The 18,427-nt window shown below is 33.6% G+C and overlaps 2 protein-coding genes across 2 annotated transcripts; both read left to right on the forward strand.

The window, feature by feature from the left end:
- Positions 1-145: 145 nt before the first annotated feature.
- LOC121978026 (synaptotagmin-3-like) lies at positions 146-11,222 on the forward strand. The gene is made up of 12 exons (XM_042530417.1): positions 146-352; positions 1,133-1,231; positions 5,318-5,368; positions 5,484-5,607; positions 6,348-6,466; positions 6,544-6,645; positions 6,734-6,808; positions 6,979-7,055; positions 7,524-7,773; positions 7,984-8,343; positions 10,679-10,807; positions 10,878-11,222. The coding sequence occupies exons 1-12, from the start codon at positions 242-244 to the stop codon at positions 11,004-11,006; spliced, it is 1,626 nt and encodes a 541-aa protein (XP_042386351.1). The 5' UTR covers positions 146-241; the 3' UTR covers positions 11,007-11,222.
- Positions 11,223-12,960: 1,738 nt separating this feature from the next.
- On the forward strand, positions 12,961-16,618 carry LOC121976967 (mitochondrial import inner membrane translocase subunit PAM16 like 2-like). Its single transcript, XM_042529412.1, has 4 exons — positions 12,961-13,133; positions 14,728-14,815; positions 16,073-16,203; positions 16,272-16,618. Exons 1-4 carry the CDS (start codon positions 13,131-13,133, stop codon positions 16,392-16,394), a joined length of 345 nt encoding a protein of 114 aa, XP_042385346.1. The 5' UTR covers positions 12,961-13,130; the 3' UTR covers positions 16,395-16,618.
- Positions 16,619-18,427: the final 1,809 nt, after the last annotated feature.

Consider the following 18,427-nt stretch of genomic DNA (forward strand, 5'->3'; position numbering starts at 1 on the left):
AAAATCAATCTTTTCTTTTCTGGATTATGATTTTTTTAATTATTTTAAAAAGATATAATTAATTCAAAAATATAGGAATATATTTTTTTTCAAATAAATTTCATTATTAATTTGTTAATCCTCCGGCGGACTCTTCCCTGCCCAGCTGGCATATATGTAGGAGTTTGTTCGAGTTCGAACGCGATTGCTCCTCTTCACATCTCTTTCTCCGCCGGATCGATGCAGTTAGCTGTCGCCGGCGATGGGCCTGGTGAGCACTCTATTGGGCGTCCTCGGGTTTGGAATCGGCACTTCCGTCGGCCTTCTGGTCGGCTATTTCTTCTACATTTACTTCCAGCCCAGCGACGTCAAGGTGAGCAATCCCTCGCTTTTCGCCGATTTTACTTTTACTTTTTCGTTGACTGATTAGATGGTTCGATCGGGAATTTTGTCTGATGGTATCATGTTGGATTATCGGGTTGGGAGGTATGAGTTGTGGGGGATGTTTGCTTCTTGACGGTTTCGGATGGATGGGATTGGCACTCTCCGGATGTTGGTTTGGGAGGATTTGTTGATTTCAGTTCTTGCTTAGTTGGTTGATTCTCTTCGATCATTTTGTACCTTGGGGAAACAGTCCTGATGGGGAAAGGCGACCTTTTCATCTGTGTTTTTTTTTTTCAAACAAGTTATGGGTTTGATCAATTTGCCGGGCATATTTAGGTGTTCGTGGAAAGCATCAAGTTTGTGATGCTCAAGCGTTTTTTTGTCTTCATCTTCTTCTTCTTGTGATGTTAATTACCTAAGCGTAATCTCTTAGTTCTGTTTCGTGGAAGGTTTTTGACAGTGATGGAATTGCTCGTTTCTTTCTCAGATTTTCCTATCAGACTAACTATTTTCCATGTGAATTGCTTGGTCAAGAATTGACTTTTATGTGGACTCTGTACACGTAAAATGTAGCTCTTCAGCATATTGACTGTTTTTTCTTCTCTTTTATTCGTTTATCATGCATGGATGATTCTTGTAGATTTATCACATGGCATGAGCAGGATGATCAATTGAATTCTAAATGAGTTTTCAGCAAAGTAAAATATCTTGATGTAATTATGTCGTTCTAGTCGAAGGCATAAACCATAGTTATGGATGTTCTTTGCAGGATCCAATTGTGAGACCCTTGCATGAGCTAGACTCAAAGACCTTGCAATCACTTATACCTGAGATTCCATATTGGATGAAGAATCCAGACTATGAACGAGTGAGTTTCCTACTATCCCTTGCAAATTGTTGACATGCATATATTGTCTGTCATTGGATGATTATCCCATCTATAATAATTCTTTTGGATGTAGCAATTGTTAGATCCTTCCTTGTGAAGAATCTTTGTCAACTATAAAGCTACCCTATCTATTTTCTTTCACCAGATGATTATCTTATTGCTTGTAGTTTTTTAGCTATTATATATTTGGGTATATAGCTAACAGGGGAATTCTCTTCCATTAGATGATCATGTGTATTTATAATGCTATTAGCTTGTATTAATAGTAATTTTATATGTGAAGAATCACCATTAACTACAAACTAAGGATCAATTTTCATATTTAAAATGGAAACATATATGATGTTGCTTAAAAAAATTAGTTTGACATTTTTTGAGTCTATGATAGGCATGTGTAAATTGTGAACTAGATAATTGTTGATCTAATTCTGTGGAGAACTAAACACATTTCATTATAGTGTATACTGCTTGTTTGTAGTTGAATTTAAAATCCTTGCCTAATCCAAAAATCACAATAATGCAATGGTCTTCAAATAAATCTTACCATTGCCTTATGAGAGCAAACCACCGAACTTTCTATTGCTAGTATTATTTAAAATTCATAATATCTCAAAGTAAGGTTTGAAATCTCGAGTGGAGCTAGGGTTTGGTTTAGCCGGCTAGAGAGGGCCGCTTGTGTTGAGTACCGGTGCCAGAGGGTGTGCTGAACACTACAAGTGGAGGAGAAAAGGGAAGGAGAGGATGAAGAAAAATTAGGCTTATGTGAATCATGAAAGCATGTGAAAGAGCAGAGTTGCCTTTTAAAGTAAGAGGTAGGAAGTTGCTCAACTTTAAGAAGCTTCAATAACCCCCACCTTGGTGAAAGGCTTTTTTGACATCCGTTGCAAGTCTTCCATGACTTCAAGCCTTCTGTGACCTTTGGCATGTCGCTGAATAATGAAAGACTAACACTCAAGCCTAGGAAGAATGGATCAAGCTCGTGAAAGATTTACAGTGCATTACAAAAAATAACCAGAGAATCACAGAATGATGGAAACTCCCTTACTATATTGTGGAACAAATGTGAAATGGTGAAAGACACTTGGTGGAAGACACACTTGTTGGTTGCTACTCGGAAAACCTAACGGTTCCACTGTACAAAAATTTTGTACAAAGGTCTGAACCTTTTCCTAGCTATCATGTGTTCTTTTAAATTAAACTTGGATCGCCTGCGGAACTTAACACGTTTGATCCTAAGTTTAATTTATTTGTTCTTTTAGGTTTAGACTCGGATCTCCTGCGGAACTTAACACGTTCAATCCAAATCACCTAGGTCACGAAGACAATTAAATATCTATTTCCAAAATCGGCTTCCAGTACTGCATGGCGAGACATTTGACCTTCTTGGATATGGGAGCAACCACCACCGACTAGACAAAGCCTTTTAAGGAAATTAAATATTTAACCTTCCCATAGTAACCCTAGGTTAACCGCTAAGAACAATCAAATCACAAGGAAAAGAAAAAACAAAAGAACACAACTTCGAAAACTAATTCGAAAAACTAGAATCGCATGCCTCTTGTATTTGGTATTTTTACAAAGAAACAAAACTAACATGATGCGGAAAACAATTATTAGTTATACCTTTCTTTGTGAATAATGACCTCTTGATCTTCTACCATATTCCTCTTCTAATCTCGGACGTTGTGTGTGCAACGATCTTCCGAGACGAGAACCACCTAGCACCTTCTTCTCCTTCCTTCAAGTTTTGGCCAAGCACAAAACTTCCAAAGGATGAAGAACCTTTTCCACCAACCAAGCTCCAAGGGATGCAAGCTTTCTCTCCTTCTTCTCCAAGCTAAGATCCGGCCACCACTTGATCTCCAAGAAAGATGAGAGGTTCGGCCACACCAAGGAGAGGAGAGAATTTGAAGAAGCCGACCACACCAAGGAAGAAAAGAGGGAGAAAATAGAATAGAGGTTGTATCCATGAAGGCACCCAAACCCCCTCTTTTATAATCCTTAGCTTTGGCAAATAAGGAAAATTTAATAAAATCTTCCTTAATTCTTTTGCCATTGAAAAGGAAAATTTTAATTAATTAAAATTAAAATCCTTTTCTTAATGCATATGGCTGGCCACATCAAAATAAGCAAACAAGGAAATTTTTCGCTAGAAAAATTAAAGTTTCCTAATTTGCTTCCAGAAAAATTTTAAAATAAAATTTCTCTTTAATAATCCCTTCATGGTTGATGCTATAAAAGGAAATTTCTATAATTTTAAAATTTATCTTTTCAACATGTGAATAATTTATAAGGAAAGTTTTTACCAAAATTAAAATCAACCTTTTAATCTACAAATAAGGAGAGAGATTTAACTCTTCTCTTAATCTTTTGTAGAATCTTATAAAAGGAAATATTTTAATTTTTAAACTCTCTTTTAAATCATGTATTCCACATAAGAAAAAATTTAAAATTAAAATTCCTCTTCTATTTCTAATGGCCGGCCACACATAGATTGAACCCATGCTTGGGCCGGCCACAATCAATCCTATCTAAACATGGTTTGGCCGACCCCTTGCTTGGGCTCCAAGCAAGGCTTGGCCGACCCCCTTTAGATGGGTGTGAAGGTGGGTATAGGTGGGTATAGTACTCTATAATTAAGGTGGGTATAGGTGGGTATAAGTGATATCATTTCCCAACTTATCGGGCTTATTGATTTATCAAACTAAATCTCACCCATTGATAAATTAAATAAATAAATATCAAATATATGTGCTTGTTATTATATTAGGATTAAGAGCACACACTTCCATAATAACTGAGGTCATTGTTCTTTTATAAAGTCAGTATAAAATAAACGACCTCTAATGGTCCTACTCAATACACTCTAAGTGTACTAGTGTAATTATATAGTTAAGATAAACTAATACCTAATTACACTACGACCTTCCAATGGTTTGTTCCTTTCCATCTTGGTCGTGAGCTACTGTTTATAATTTATAAGGTACTGATAACATTATCTTCTGTATGTGACACCGCATACTATGTTATCTACAATATAAATTAATTGAACAACTACAAATAAATGTAGATAATTTGACCAAATGTGATTCTTTATTCAAAATAAATGTCTACAAAAGCTTAGTTTCAGTATACACTCTAACAACACTTTGGTGACTCACATGCCTTAGGTATCACTCCTCACGCTTGTGAACTCACACTAGTTCACCAAGGTGTTTCGTCGATCTCGCTCAAAGATTATATTTAATTTTTCTTTATTTTGGTGAAATCAATCTTTAATTTTTTTAATTATATAAGTGATTTTCTCATATTAAAATTTTCAAATATCTTATATAAGGCATTCTAGTTAATTCAACTAATTCCAGCATACTTTTTCTTTGTAAGACTTGTGCATTTTTTGTCTAATGTTCAAGGTAAATTGTCAACATTGAAATCATCTTTGTCTAAATACAGTTGTCAAACATCATTGCTGCAAAATACATCATTTATGCAGTGATAGACCTTATTGCATCCAAATATGGTACATACACTAGTATATAGACAGCAAAACATATCCATCCATAATTTACATGATAAAGCTAAATAAAAACCAAATTATTGAAACATATAACCTGAATAAAAAAAACGTCTTTCATTTCCTAATAGTTTGAGGGGCTCTTAGTGTATATTGAACAACCATAGAGTCTTGGCTAGCTGATTATTTTCATATTGGATAAAGTTCAGCTGTCACATAAAGTGTTGTTTTTCGTCCAAAGACTTCAGTAGATTTAGTTTCATCTTCCACGTCCTAACTTCCTCATGTATGCATGATTGCTTTAAATTTTTCCTTGGAGAATGACCCATGAGAATTCAATCATCATAATTCTTTTTAGGAGCTGAAACTGAATTTAAGATTCATGGATAAGGTTAAATTTCTTTTATATCTATTTCTTAATATGAATTAGTCGGGTACAAAATTTTCTTCTTGGAACTTGTGTTCCTTAAATAAAACCCCCATAGTTGTACTTGAAATCAAATATTGAAGATTTTTAAACTTCATGTTATTGATATTTAGCCTGTTTGCAGGTCGACTGGTTGAATAAATTCATACTCGACATGTGGCCTTGCTTGGATAAGGTTCTATTTCTGTATGTTGGATATGATAGTGTATAAACAAAATAACAACTTTGAAATTGCAGTATGTTACTATGAATTTGTTATGTACTTATTATTCATTTTCCTATTGATGCAGGCAATATGCAATACAATTCAGAGTACAGTGAAGCCGATATTTGATCAGTACATTGGAAAGTACTGGATCGAGTCAATTGAATTTGATCATCTAACTCTTGGTTCACTTCCACCTACAATTCATGGTTTGTATCTCAAGTTCTCCACATAGAGATAACTGCTAATTATAAGCTTTGAACATGTAGGTAAAAGGCCAATGAAGAGTTTATTGGAACTCTTGTTTAGGTACTGATAGTTTACGCATAAATGATGCATGCCAGACTAGTCAAATGGATTTTAGCTTTTCCTAGTTCTGACTACTAGTATTCAGATCTAAATTCATCAAGCATTTGGTTGTCTTACTTACCATAAACTATCATGTACTTACTAAATATTTTGTCAAGAATGTTTTACAATGTTTGTTCACTTTATGTGAACACAAGAGAATAAGGCCATAAGGAAGCATCTGCAAAAACATACAGTTGGGCATTGAGTTTAGTTATAGCCTGTGACAACTTTTTCAACTTGTTGTGAAAGGGAAAAAAAATTGGCCTTACACCCACAAACACATCCTTGTTTTACCTCGCCAAGCTAGTACCCTATATTCTTTAAATTTTAGGATTTACCATAGAGATGCTTTTTAGGATTCTTTGTTGAGTTTTAATAAGCTAGATTTAGATTAAAAGTTTATTATGTGCTTGCCGATTTGTTTGGTTGGATTGTGGATTCCATAAGGGAGAAAGATATATCATTTTGCAAATTTGCTATGTCCATACTTTCTATCATCCTATTTAGAACAAGAAACTATTAAAACATTACAACTTTATATATTCATTTTACAAGGATAGAACTAAAGCTAAATTGTATTTTATTCTCCTCTATATAGGTGTAAAAGTTTATGAATCACAAGAGAAAGAATTAGTTGTTGAACCAGCAATGAGATGGGCTGGTAATACAAACGTGGTTTTAGTGCTTAAACTGTCCATCTTCAGAGTAACAATACAGGTCAGAAGTTTTTGACAAATACTATGTAAAAGTAGCCTCCATTTAATGATACCAATATGACAATTTTTTTATTTTAGCTGTTGGATTTACAAATATCTTTGGTGCCACGGGTTACTTTGAAACCACTAGTTCCAAGTTTTCCATGCTTTGCCAACTTGTCTGTATCTTTGATGGAAAAGGTAACAATATTCTTCACTTCGGACTGATTAAGTGTTTTCAGGAAACGTTTACTTCTGATATTTATTTGTTTCTTATATAAAACTGCAGCCAAAGGTTGACTTTGGACTCAAAATTTTTGGTGGAGATATAATGGCAATACCTGGCTTGTATAGGTTTATTCAGGTTGTAAATTTGTTTCTGGATAGCTAAGTGAACTTGTTATTTACAGACAGCTACTAGATTATCTGCCTTAATGTCATTTCGCAAATGAAATCATATTGATTTGACTGTTAGAAATTTACAATTAGTTTTATTTCCCGCTGACTATTTATTGTAACTCTTTTTGGCCACAGGATACAATTGCAACACAAGTCTCAAATATTTATCATTGGCCAAATCTTTTAGAGATACCTATTCTAGAGGGTTCAAGGTAACTTCTTGTTGGTGCTGCTCATATGGGTGATAATACTTCCATTATATAATTGTCTCCCAGTTTTCCTACTTCACCAACTACTGTTATCAAGTTATTTTCATTCTGCATGTGTGATTGTTTGTCTATTCTTTTTCTTTTGATGTTATTCATGTTATTCCTAGAATGTTGTATGCCTATACACTATCCAACAACAGGAAACAAAGATAAATGTGTGCTAGGTTTCCTAATTCCACAATGGAAATGGGTTTATTGTTCATTTAGCATTCCCAAAAGTAGAGCTTCATGACAAGATAGTGCATTAATAAACTGAGTCTTGATTTTCTTGACAAATAATGTTGAAAGTTCTTTTAATCAACCTAGCCTATTGTAGATTACCTAATCTGTGAATCATTTCTGGTATCAAGGTACTGTTGCTAAGATTTAGTTGGAAGGATTGGCTAAGTACATTTTATCTTGTCCTTGCAGTGCTGCAGTAAAGAAGCCTGTGGGAATATTGAATGTAAATGTTGTTCGTGCATATAATCTTCGCAAGATGGATATTCTTGGTAAATCAGATCCCTATGTTAAACTCAGTTTGAGTGGAGAGGGGCTGCCGTCAAAGAAGACCTCAATCAAGATGCGTAACCTAAATCCTGAATGGAATGAGCAATTCAAACTTATAGTAAAAGATCCAGAGACTCAAGTTCTTCAGCTTCATGTTTATGACTGGGAAAAGGTTAAAGTCCAGTATGCTTCGTCTTCTTTAGTCTTTGTCCTAAGCTGGTTCATTAATTCATCGTTTAGAGTTCTCTCAAGTCAATGAAGAATATGGATAACAAAATTTATTTAATAGCTAACTTTCATAATTCTTGCATAACATCTTATTATCCCTTTTATTCAATGCGATGATAAACTCTTTTAATATTGTTTTTCTGTTATTATGCAGGTGAAAATGCATGATAAGTTGGGCATGCAAGTCATTCCACTGAATGTGCTTATTCCTCATGAAACAAAAGAGTTCACTCTTGATCTTCAAAAGAACATGAACCCTAATGACCTACAAAATCAGCGAAACAGAGGGAAAATTGTAGTACAATTGACATTTGATCCTTTCAAAGAAGACACTAGTAGTTTCAGTAAGGTTTTAGATGAGAAGCTTAGTGGCATTGACAGAGGGATTCAGGATGTATCTGATAATGGTGGGCTGTTGTTGGTTACTATTGAAGCTGCAGAAGATATTGAAGGAAAGCATCATACTAATGCTTATGCAGTGGTTCTTTTCAGAGGAGAAAAGAAGAAAACTAAAGTAAGTCCAAGTTACTATATGATGATATCTATTTTCATGTCTATGGCTTGTGTCATCTTTTCCCTAGCATATTCAGTGTCTATGTGGACTGATTCAATCATCACTATTTAATATCCATGACCTACCATTCTTTTTACTTATCTCTTTAGCCCATGTTACGTATCTTTTCTCCTACAAGTAAACTTCAATTCGTTCCTAATTCTTGCACAGTTCATTAGAAAGTGACCATCATTTCCCTTTCATTTTCAAATATCCAAAATTATGACAAGTTGAGCCGACTATGTTGTGTTTATTTTGGTGAAGGAAGGATGGAAAAGAAATACAATAATTAAATTCTTTCATTTACTTGGAAGTATAAAGATGAAAAACACTTGATTAACCCCATTGCACTCTATTTATTGCCGGCCAAATCAGTGTTTATCTTTTTTCTTTCAGTTCCATCCTAATTAAATAAGATTAGTGGAATAGAATTGACATAAGAATATATTTGTTCATTTTCTTTGCCCTTCACTTAAACCATTTATTCCCTTTCTATTTCTTTACTTCCAAGTTAAAGTAGCCCTGAGTTCAAAGGTGTAACTAGTAGAGGGAGACCAAAAGAAAACTCAAATTAACATAGTTAACTTTGAGTTAGGAGATATAAATATTGCTAGTGATATAGGCTTCCATTTAGTTAAGCGAAAGAATAAAAAGTAGCTAACCTCAAATAGTAGTGACTAACATGGTCAAATGATGATGACAAGAATTTAAGACATGCTCGTCTTAGATATTCAAAATGAATACTTATGACTTCTAAGATTCTGTTTCCTTGCATAACATATAAATCATATATTCCAATTCAACTGTCACTCTGATCTGAATTCACTTCTTGATGTGAATTCTGTTAGCATAAAATTCCTTGTTTGTTTCCTCTTAGAAGTGTCAAACATGATAACACCTATGCTTTTCTCTTTTAATCACATTGACCAAGCTAAGTTTCCTTTTTCTGTATTAAACTTCCATTTCATTTCACACCCCCAACATTGTCTATGCAACACCTTTCATCTTTAGTCTAGGCATGCCCCTTTAAGGGATTTTTTCCTTAATAGAAATGAGAAGTTGAGAACAGGTGACCATCCATATTCACTTCATAGAGAAATTGAAACAATATGAAAAAAGTAAGAGTGTTGCATGATATACTATCCAAATAAATATTCAAGCTAAACACTAAATTCAAGCTACTATTTGTTAAAGTTGATTGACTGACCATTTATCTAAAGCTTAAGCTACTAGGAATAGGTCCAATTTTAAGGTGACATTTCATTTTCTATTAGCATGATTAGTTTGGTTTCTAAAGATCTCAGGTTATTGTCATTGGCAAGCAACTTTGAGAATGCTACAGTATCTCCAGAATGCTGGAAGCAAGTTTTTTTTTTTAAATTTTTTATTTTAGGATTGAGGACAACTCCAGATTGTAGGATACACTTATGTTGATTGGGCAGGTTCCTCTACAAATACACAATTCACATCAAGTTATTGTCTTCCTTTGAGTGGTAACCTAATTTTCAAAAATAGAAAGAAGCAAACTATTATAGTTAAGTCCAGTGCAAAGGCAGAGCATAGTGTCTGACCAAACAATTGTTTATTGAGTAGGGGCATACAGCCATGGAGCCAACAAAGCTTTATTACAACGACCAATTTGCCATAAGCATCGCTTCTAATCTAGTGTTTTGTTGGAGAGCAAATCACATAGAAATTTATTTATCAAAGAAAAAGTATAGTCGAATGCAATTGTCACCTTATTTATCAACATTGGTGCTCAGCTAGTAAACTTAGTAACTCACCTTGAGCTAACTTAAAATATATCTGCAATAAGCTAAATTTGTTTTTAATATATTTGAACTAGCTCTCGGAGGAGTGTTATGGACCAAAATGTAACTAGTCATATGTTAGGGATTTGTTTATATTATTTTTTATTAATTAATAACATAAATAGATAGTGGGAACTGCCTAAATAATTAATCTAATTTTCTGCCCTGTAATGAAGACTGAGAGAACTGAACCAAGGATGATATAAGAGACTTTAGCCTCAGCGCTGGACCTTATAAGTTTTAGTTGCCATTTTGTTTTCTTTAATTTATAATGATGAATACTGATCAGTGTAAAATAGATCTCAATATTTTTAAATTTATTTCTACATTTCTGATTGCATAAATCCTTTTTCCTTGTTTTTCTTCCACAGTTTAATATTACATTAGATTTAATATCCATGTTTCTGAATCAGTGTTTGTTTTCCGTTTAGATTGTTTCTCTCCATAAACATTATATTAGCTTGCTCATTCGCTGTTCACCTCAGGTTATCAGGAGGAGCAGGGACCCAAGATGGAACGAGGACTTCCAGTTTATGCTAGAAGAGGCACCAAAAGATGAGAAACTTCACATTGAAGTACTGAGCAAGGGAAGGTTTTTTAGCTTCCACTCCAAGGTTTGGCACTTGAGATATGAAGCTTCTTTCTCTTCCTCTTTCATGCTCTCATTCATTTTCCAACTGTTAGGAATCTCTTGGGTACGTTGACATCAATATTTCAGATGTTGTGAACAACGGGCGCATAAACCAAAGGTATCATCTCATAAACTCGCGAAGTGGAGTGATTCATATTGAGATGGAATGGAACACCACTTAACGGGACGTCATCAGGGGTTGTACATACGAGTTAAAATGTTATATAGCTCTGCAATCATGCATTTTTTATTTTTTGGTATAATTAAAAGATAGATGAATTTATAGCCTCATCACAAGATTGTTTATGATGTATCTGAATGAGAAAAACGATTACAGCATAAATTCAAACTAAGAAATGGAACCAAATTTAATATATCACATCCTACTTTATAGTTGATGTTTCTGTTTCAGAAATAGGTACCATTGTTCTTATTTTTCCATCTTTTTTCCAAGTTTCTCTAGTTGCCTTTCCACAATTTTCTCATTTTCTTCTTTTAATGATTTAGTGATAATCTTGACTTGATTATGTTGTGAGCTGACTGCACAAAATGATAAAAAGAAAAAGAAAAAAAGGCAGAAGTCGGTGAACTTTGCTACTATTTGTTCCATGATCTTAGTGAACTAAGATTGTTTCTTTCCTCATTGCGATTTTTTATGCAGATCTCTTCTAAATTATTCTCTTTCTGAGATTTCCTTGGAAATTTTTTCATTCAGTTGACCTGAGATTTGTTTAGAATTTCCAACTCATAGATGATCATTAAACTTGAAGGATGAACTCGAAGATTCGTGTTGTTTATGGTGTTGTAATCCTTTTTAAGTTGTATTTCACAAGACAAATTAACAACTACGATGAGTCATCTATTCATCCTTTTGGAGCTATTTGATCCTATAACAATGACACATTTACCATGAATTGACTGACTTTACTGGTATAATTGAGTTGGTATTTTGAAAATCTCTTCCATTTAAGAAGGTCGTTCGGTCATCTACTCTCTTCATCTAGTTAAGAGTGCAACTTCTGGCTTAGAGATGACAATGGGATGAGGCGGGGGGTGGATTTGTCATCCCCATCCTCATCTCCGTCTTGTCTTCATTTTTTCGGATTAGGAGATTTTTCGAATCCGAACCCATGAGGATCAAATCCTCATCCCCGTCTTCATTCCCATCCCCAAATTTAATTTTTATTATTATTATTATTATTATTATTATTATTAGTATTATTATTAATGATAATATTAATATCCATATTAATAATAATAATAATAATAATATTTTTAAAAATTTTAATATTAATATTAACACTATTATTAATATTTTTAAAAAATCTTATTATTATTTATTAATACTACTAATAATAATATTCGGGACGAATTCAGGATGAAAATAATATTCTTATATCCGTCCCAAATCCATCCCATCCCCATCCCCAAAAAATTAGAGATCTTCATCTCCGTTTTATATTTTTCCCGTGGGACTTCGAAGCTAGGGGAAAAATTGTCATCCGTGTTTGGCTAATAAATTAAAGAATCATGATCTAAAGGTTTTATCTACATTGAGTAAGGTTATACACGTGGAAATGTAGTTATATTTATCGCTAATAAAATATTCATAATAAGTATGATATTTATATTCAAGAAAAGATAAAGAACATTTTCCCCCAGACTGAACGTGATTAATTAAAAAGGAAAAAAAAGATTAAATTCTTTGGAGTGATAGAGAGATAGAATATTTTTAAAAAATAAAATAAAATTTACTTTTGTGAAACAAATAAAATTAATTCTTTTATATATATATATATCTATCAGAAATGATATGCTACGAACCAAAGCCGTGCTAACCACTGCAGACATGTCTTTCTGATCGGTCACCAGACCTATCAGGGAAACGATCATTTTCTGATCAGTCACCAGACCGATCAGGAGGTTCCCTGATCGGTCCCTGATCGGTCTGGTGACCGATCAGGAAGGTATGTCCATAACGGTCCGCTCGATTTTGTCCGCAACCTATATCATTTCTGTATAAACTAACTTAGTAGACAGGATGGTCAAATGATCTAAATGGGCCTGATCCTTTTCGTGGCCCAATAGCAGAGAGGATCATTAAATGGGCTTGAAGGAATTGTCCCAGCTATTGCCCTTCATGAGATATTCTAGAACCTTCTTCCTTCCCTGTACTGCGTTCCCTTCGTTTCCAGGAATCCCTCTTTACCGCCTCTATCGCGTAGCTCCACTTCCAGACGAAATCCAATTGCTCACCTCTCGTAAATCGTCGCTGATTGAATCAAGCCTTCGCGGCACGCGTCTTTATGGTCAGCAATTGATTTTGTCATCGATTTGTATGTTTATTTATTTATTTATTTATTTATTTATCCTTCTTGTGTCTCTCCTGTGATAAACGATCCTATTTCCGTAAATATGTTGGTGCTCCATGGAATATAAGTTGTTTTGTGTATAAATTTTTTTGTTTCGGGATCAGCGTATGTTCATCGTTCTTAGCTGCGTAACCCTGTTGTTTTCATTACCAAATCGGAGATGAAACCCTAAGGATCTCAAATTTTGGAATAATCTGTGTTACACTTAACACACCTGCCGTAAATTTAGGTTTTGGAAGATGATTAGTCTTTGATTAAATCCTACGCGAGTCTGATTTTGCATGTGGGGCATTTGACCTAATATTTTCAACTTCTCTCTGGATTTATTCAATCGCCCTTCTTAGTGTTTCATAATTTATGCATTAGTTCACATTGTTTGCATGATGTTTGGAGGCGCATTTCGTGAGTTTTATCTACTTTAAACTGGTCAAGGTTGCCATTTGTATTGTTTGGGATTTTTCCTTCTCTTAAAAAAAACTTGTCACTATGTTGTCCAATTCTACTTTAGTCATGCAATAACTCAAAATTAATATCCGATACTACAGGTTAGTTTGACATCGAAAAATGATCTCAAGTTTGTATCTAATTTGTTGGTTGGAGAATGTGGAATTTTCAAAGGTGATTTCAGGCAGTAGACAATCAACCCTATATATGGCACCTACACACACACACGCATGTCAAAGTGTATTGATCAATCAAAATAAGTTTACAATCATAAGTGGAAAGTGATAAGTAAATGCATTAACAGTACATTGCATCATATTTGTGACGGTCAGCTGATGGAATGAAATTTTTTGCCAATGACAACTAACATGCAATGAAATTTGAGACCATGGAGATAACTATTAATATGGCAATTAGAGACACTCTTACCAGGAAGGTATATTATAAATTGAAATATTTTCTACAAAATTCTAATTGAATTGACTATAAAATGGTTGTGATCTTGTTTTTGGAAGCATGCGAAATAGGATGGTACAAACAGGTGGAGCTGTGGAGCTAGTCAAAAATTATGCTGACACAGTTCTGTTTTGAGTGTCAACACAGTTGAACCCTGAGATGATCGGATCAATACTTAAACTGAAATTTACACCTTGCACTTGAATACAAAGTATCAGAATAAGGTTAATGTTGTTAGATAATTGTTTTGAAATTTTGTTAGGATTTTTTAAATTGGATGACAAGGGGCAAATATATTGTCTCGAGTGTACAAAGTGCAAGAGCTTTTGGTTTATTAGTATGCCCTCTCAATTTTTTTTACAGAGCACTTATGTTGCTCTCAGAGAAGTTGGATCTTTTCTTAGTTTGTGTGGAAACCCAAAACCAACATGAAACTTGATTTGATTGTTTATAGAAACCCATTATCTACCTTGTATATGTCAAGTTTTACATTTTCTACTGTTTTTAGTTTTTCTTTCTCAATATCTTAAGTTAAGATCAAATTCATTCATTGAGTTTGAACTGAAATTTTTTAGTACTGTTGCTTTTGTGAGTATTCTCACTTCTGTACCGACTCTATTGCTGGATACAGGCTGCAAAACTTATTGCAAACTTAATTATAATGGGTTCTGGCATATTGGGTAGGGCTGTGTTGCAAGCCTACCGTAAAGCATTGGAAAGTAAGTCTTTCACCTTCTTTTTCTTCTTTCTTCAGCATTATTTCAATGAACATAACAATGGTTCTTTGTTGTCCAAGTGTTATTCAACTACTGTACATTTCTTTGTTCTTACCGAAATCATTTCTTTGGTGGAAATATCTTTGTGAATGATATTTCAAATATTTCCTTCACATCTCACTATTATTCTAGATTTCCAGCTAAAGTTTTTTTAATCATAATTGGAACACTCTTTCACATAGAGTTAAAAGTGGCAGGAAAGGCTCAAATTATACTTCTCATAATTTTTAATGCTACTCCTATCGGTAAATATGATGAAATGGAGTGGCCCAAGCCTCAGTTTTGGAATGATATACAATTGAGCTACATTTCATTTTAAAATTAAATTAAGGACTTGGACACTGACCCTCTTGCTTTGATATTATATTAAATTTGATCAAGCGATTATCTATCACAAAAGCTTAAACTTTTTAGTTTAGTGAAGAATGGTTCAGTTTACATATTCTTAATAATTGTTAAGAAATCAGTTTTAGATACATAAACAATCTCCTAGAACTTCAGATGGTGATTAAAAAATTTACAAAATGTTGATATAGATGGATTTAGTTTTTCTGATCATCATTCTTGTTACAACACATTATGTAAGGGATAAACTTGTGTTCTCTTTTGCACATTCCACAAAACTACTACTACAGGTTAATATAATTTGCCTAGTGAAAGCGATAATTAAGCACTTGGTTGGTCACTGTAACTCAAGATGAGAGCTTAAAGTGCTAATGTTGTGCTTTTAGCAGAGATGTTGCGAGGGTGTTTAAGCATTCGAAGTTGAAATACTCTTCCTCTCTTCCATTGATCAATATTTAATTTTCTGCAATGAAGATGTGAATTTAGGTCTGTTTTGCATTCTGATTAGTTGACGTGTAATCTTCTCTGAAATAATTGTGTTGTGCTTTTCAACCTATTCCTTCCATTTGAAATTCCTGGGATGCATCCATAACAAAGAGCACTATGTTCTTTTGAGTGGATACCCTGCATTGTAGTGCATTTAAGCATAGAATTGATTGGCTGACTTCAACTTAGATTTTGGTCTCAACATATGCCTAACTTGTAATGTACTGGAGCTCATAGATCAAAAACTAACTGTGCAAGGCCACTATTTTGCACCGTCAATTTTTAGTAAGATATGTGTTCATTTCCCAACATGTAAATGGCATAGATTTATGATCATTTTGGACCTTTTTCTTTCTGAAACTACTTTAGATGCCAATAAAAATGGCGTAGCTCATGAAGCATTTAATAATATCCGTCGAGCAAGTAAAACAATGACTGAACAGGAAGCTAGGCAGATATTGGGTATCTCCGAGAATTCCACATGGGAAGAAATCATGCAGGTTTGCTCTCTCTTTATCTCACACACACACTCATATGCACATTTGAAGATGTTTGATTTGTTATGCAGCGATACGATGTTTTATTTGAGAACAATGCTAAAAACGGTAGCTTCTACCTTCAATCCAAGGTTCATCGAGCAAAAGAATGCTTAGAGAGTGTTTACCAGAAGCAAAATCAAGGAACTAGCTGAATGCCTTATTTTTCTGACATGGCAACTCTAGTTGTATTTTATTTTATTATTATTTTTTTTGTCTTTTTTGTATATAAGAACATTATGTGAATAATGGGTACGAGTACCTGTAACTCATTATTTCACTAAGTAATGGGTTCAAAGACCCATGTTTAATATTTGAGTGATCCTTTGTCTGGTTGAATGCCCACTTTTCTGCAAAAGACAAAAGTAATGTTTAAGTCTTTGCCGTATTGTTTAAATTTGAATTCATTCATGGTTGGATAGTTTTTTTTTTCATGGAACGGAACGGGATAAATAGCAAGATGTTTTTAGAAAGTTAATTCGATAGTTCATAGAATAAAAGTAATTTATTTTAACTGGGTTATTTTTATATATAATCTGATTTTATCAATTTTATAATACTTTTTCTATCATTATTAATAAAATTTTAACTATAACAAATTTTGAAAACTTAAATAAATTTCGTGAAGCTAGAAATATTTCAGGTGTATATAAAAAAGGTTGGTGAATGTTATTTTCTGAAAATTTTTAAAGGAGGGCTGTGTTTAGGAATAATGCAAATTTGTGAGATTTTTCTGGAAAAATAAAATAAAATGAGGGGTGTATTCAATGTTAGGACTTGTAAATACTTTGAATGACTTTTATAGAATTTAAAAATCTAAGTATATTCAAAATAGATTTCTATAATGTGTAAATACTTTGAATGACTTTTATAGAATTTAAAAATCTAAGTATATTCAAAATAGATTTCTATAATATTCAAAATAGATTTTTATAAACATTATAGAAATCTAGTGATATTCTTAAATTTTTATAGAGTTTATAAAATTATGTGGTATTCAAATTTGACTTTTTAAAATTCTATGAAAATTTTTCAGTATTCAAAGTTTCAATAGATTTCTATAGATTTCAAATCATAATTTTTTACAAATAAGTCATTTCTTTTTCCACTCCTGAATTTTGATTATTTCTTTGGTCTTAAAGGATTTGTCCTTGTTCAACCTCTCGACAACCTGCATCAACCTCTCAGCATATATTTCATACGAAGCTGAGAGTCCTCTGAAGTATTTTGTCGAGTGCTCTCGCCATGATTTCAAATCATAATTTTTTACAAATAAGTCATGTCTTTTCCCACTCCTGAATTTTGATTATTTCTTTGGTCTTAAAGGATTTGTCCTTGTTCAACCTCTCGACAACCTGCATTAACCTCTCAGTATATATTTCATACGAAGCTGAGAGTCCTCTGAAGTATTTTGTTGAGTGCTCTCGCCATAGTTTATCAGAACAGAAGTGGAATGACCGAAACGAGAACGCCTCATGTAGTTCCAAAGTTCTGGTAAATAATGTGGCTTGCTTTGAAACACCGTTCTGTGACGTTATAATGGCAAATGAACTGATCGGAACGGTTAGAACGAAATGACAATCGCTTGCAGTCTTTTCTCCGGCGGCGGCTCATGGTGACAGGCTATCGACGGAGATTTTTCTCCTATTGCTCGTAATGGGAAAGAATGAGGAGTGTCATCCGGTGAAGCCTGCGGTACATCAGAAAGGAGGAAAACCAGTGCCGGACTTGTGATTTTGGGGCATGAGGCGAGCACAAAAAAATGGTGCCCTCAAAGTTTGACATTCATATATTTTCCAATCAATGTAAATATAACAATATTTTTAATTTTAGAAATAAAAGATAAAAAAAATATCATCCAAAATAATATGTCATAAGCAAATATTAATATAGTCAAAATGATCCAAACAAAATATAAAATTCATCTTCCGGACCAATATATGTCACTTGAATATTGCTCGCATCACAGTTTTAGAAGCAAAAGTATTGATTAAGTTAGCATAATCAACTTTCTCAACCACTTTTTTCTCGATAGATAACATAGCCAAGTCATTTAGTCTTTCTTGCGACATAGTTGATCGAAGATAAGTTTTGATCAATTTCAACTTGAAAAAACTCCTTTCAGCAGATGCAACTATAACTGGTATAGTCAGCAAAATTCGATAAGCAATATAAGCATTTGGATAAC

Source organism: Zingiber officinale, chromosome 4B (assembly GCF_018446385.1).
Source record: "Zingiber officinale cultivar Zhangliang chromosome 4B, Zo_v1.1, whole genome shotgun sequence".
In the NCBI taxonomy this organism is placed as follows: Eukaryota; Viridiplantae; Streptophyta; class Magnoliopsida; order Zingiberales; family Zingiberaceae; genus Zingiber; species Zingiber officinale.

Excerpts from the sequence above, each read along its gene's own strand:
- LOC121976967 (XM_042529412.1), top strand. Across the intron at positions 14,816-16,072 it reads CTACCGTAAAGCATTGGAAA|ATGCCAATAAAAATGGCGTA; the intron begins GTAAGTCTTTCA and ends AAACTACTTTAG. Across the intron at positions 16,204-16,271 it reads CATGGGAAGAAATCATGCAG|CGATACGATGTTTTATTTGA; the intron begins GTTTGCTCTCTC and ends TTTGTTATGCAG.
- LOC121978026 (XM_042530417.1), top strand. The coding sequence starts at position 242 with ATGGGCCTGGTGAGCACTCTATTGGGCGTCCTCGGGTTTGGAATCGGC. Across the intron at positions 353-1,132 it reads TCCAGCCCAGCGACGTCAAG|GATCCAATTGTGAGACCCTT; the intron begins GTGAGCAATCCC and ends TGTTCTTTGCAG. Across the intron at positions 7,774-7,983 it reads ATGTTTATGACTGGGAAAAG|GTGAAAATGCATGATAAGTT; the intron begins GTTAAAGTCCAG and ends GTTATTATGCAG.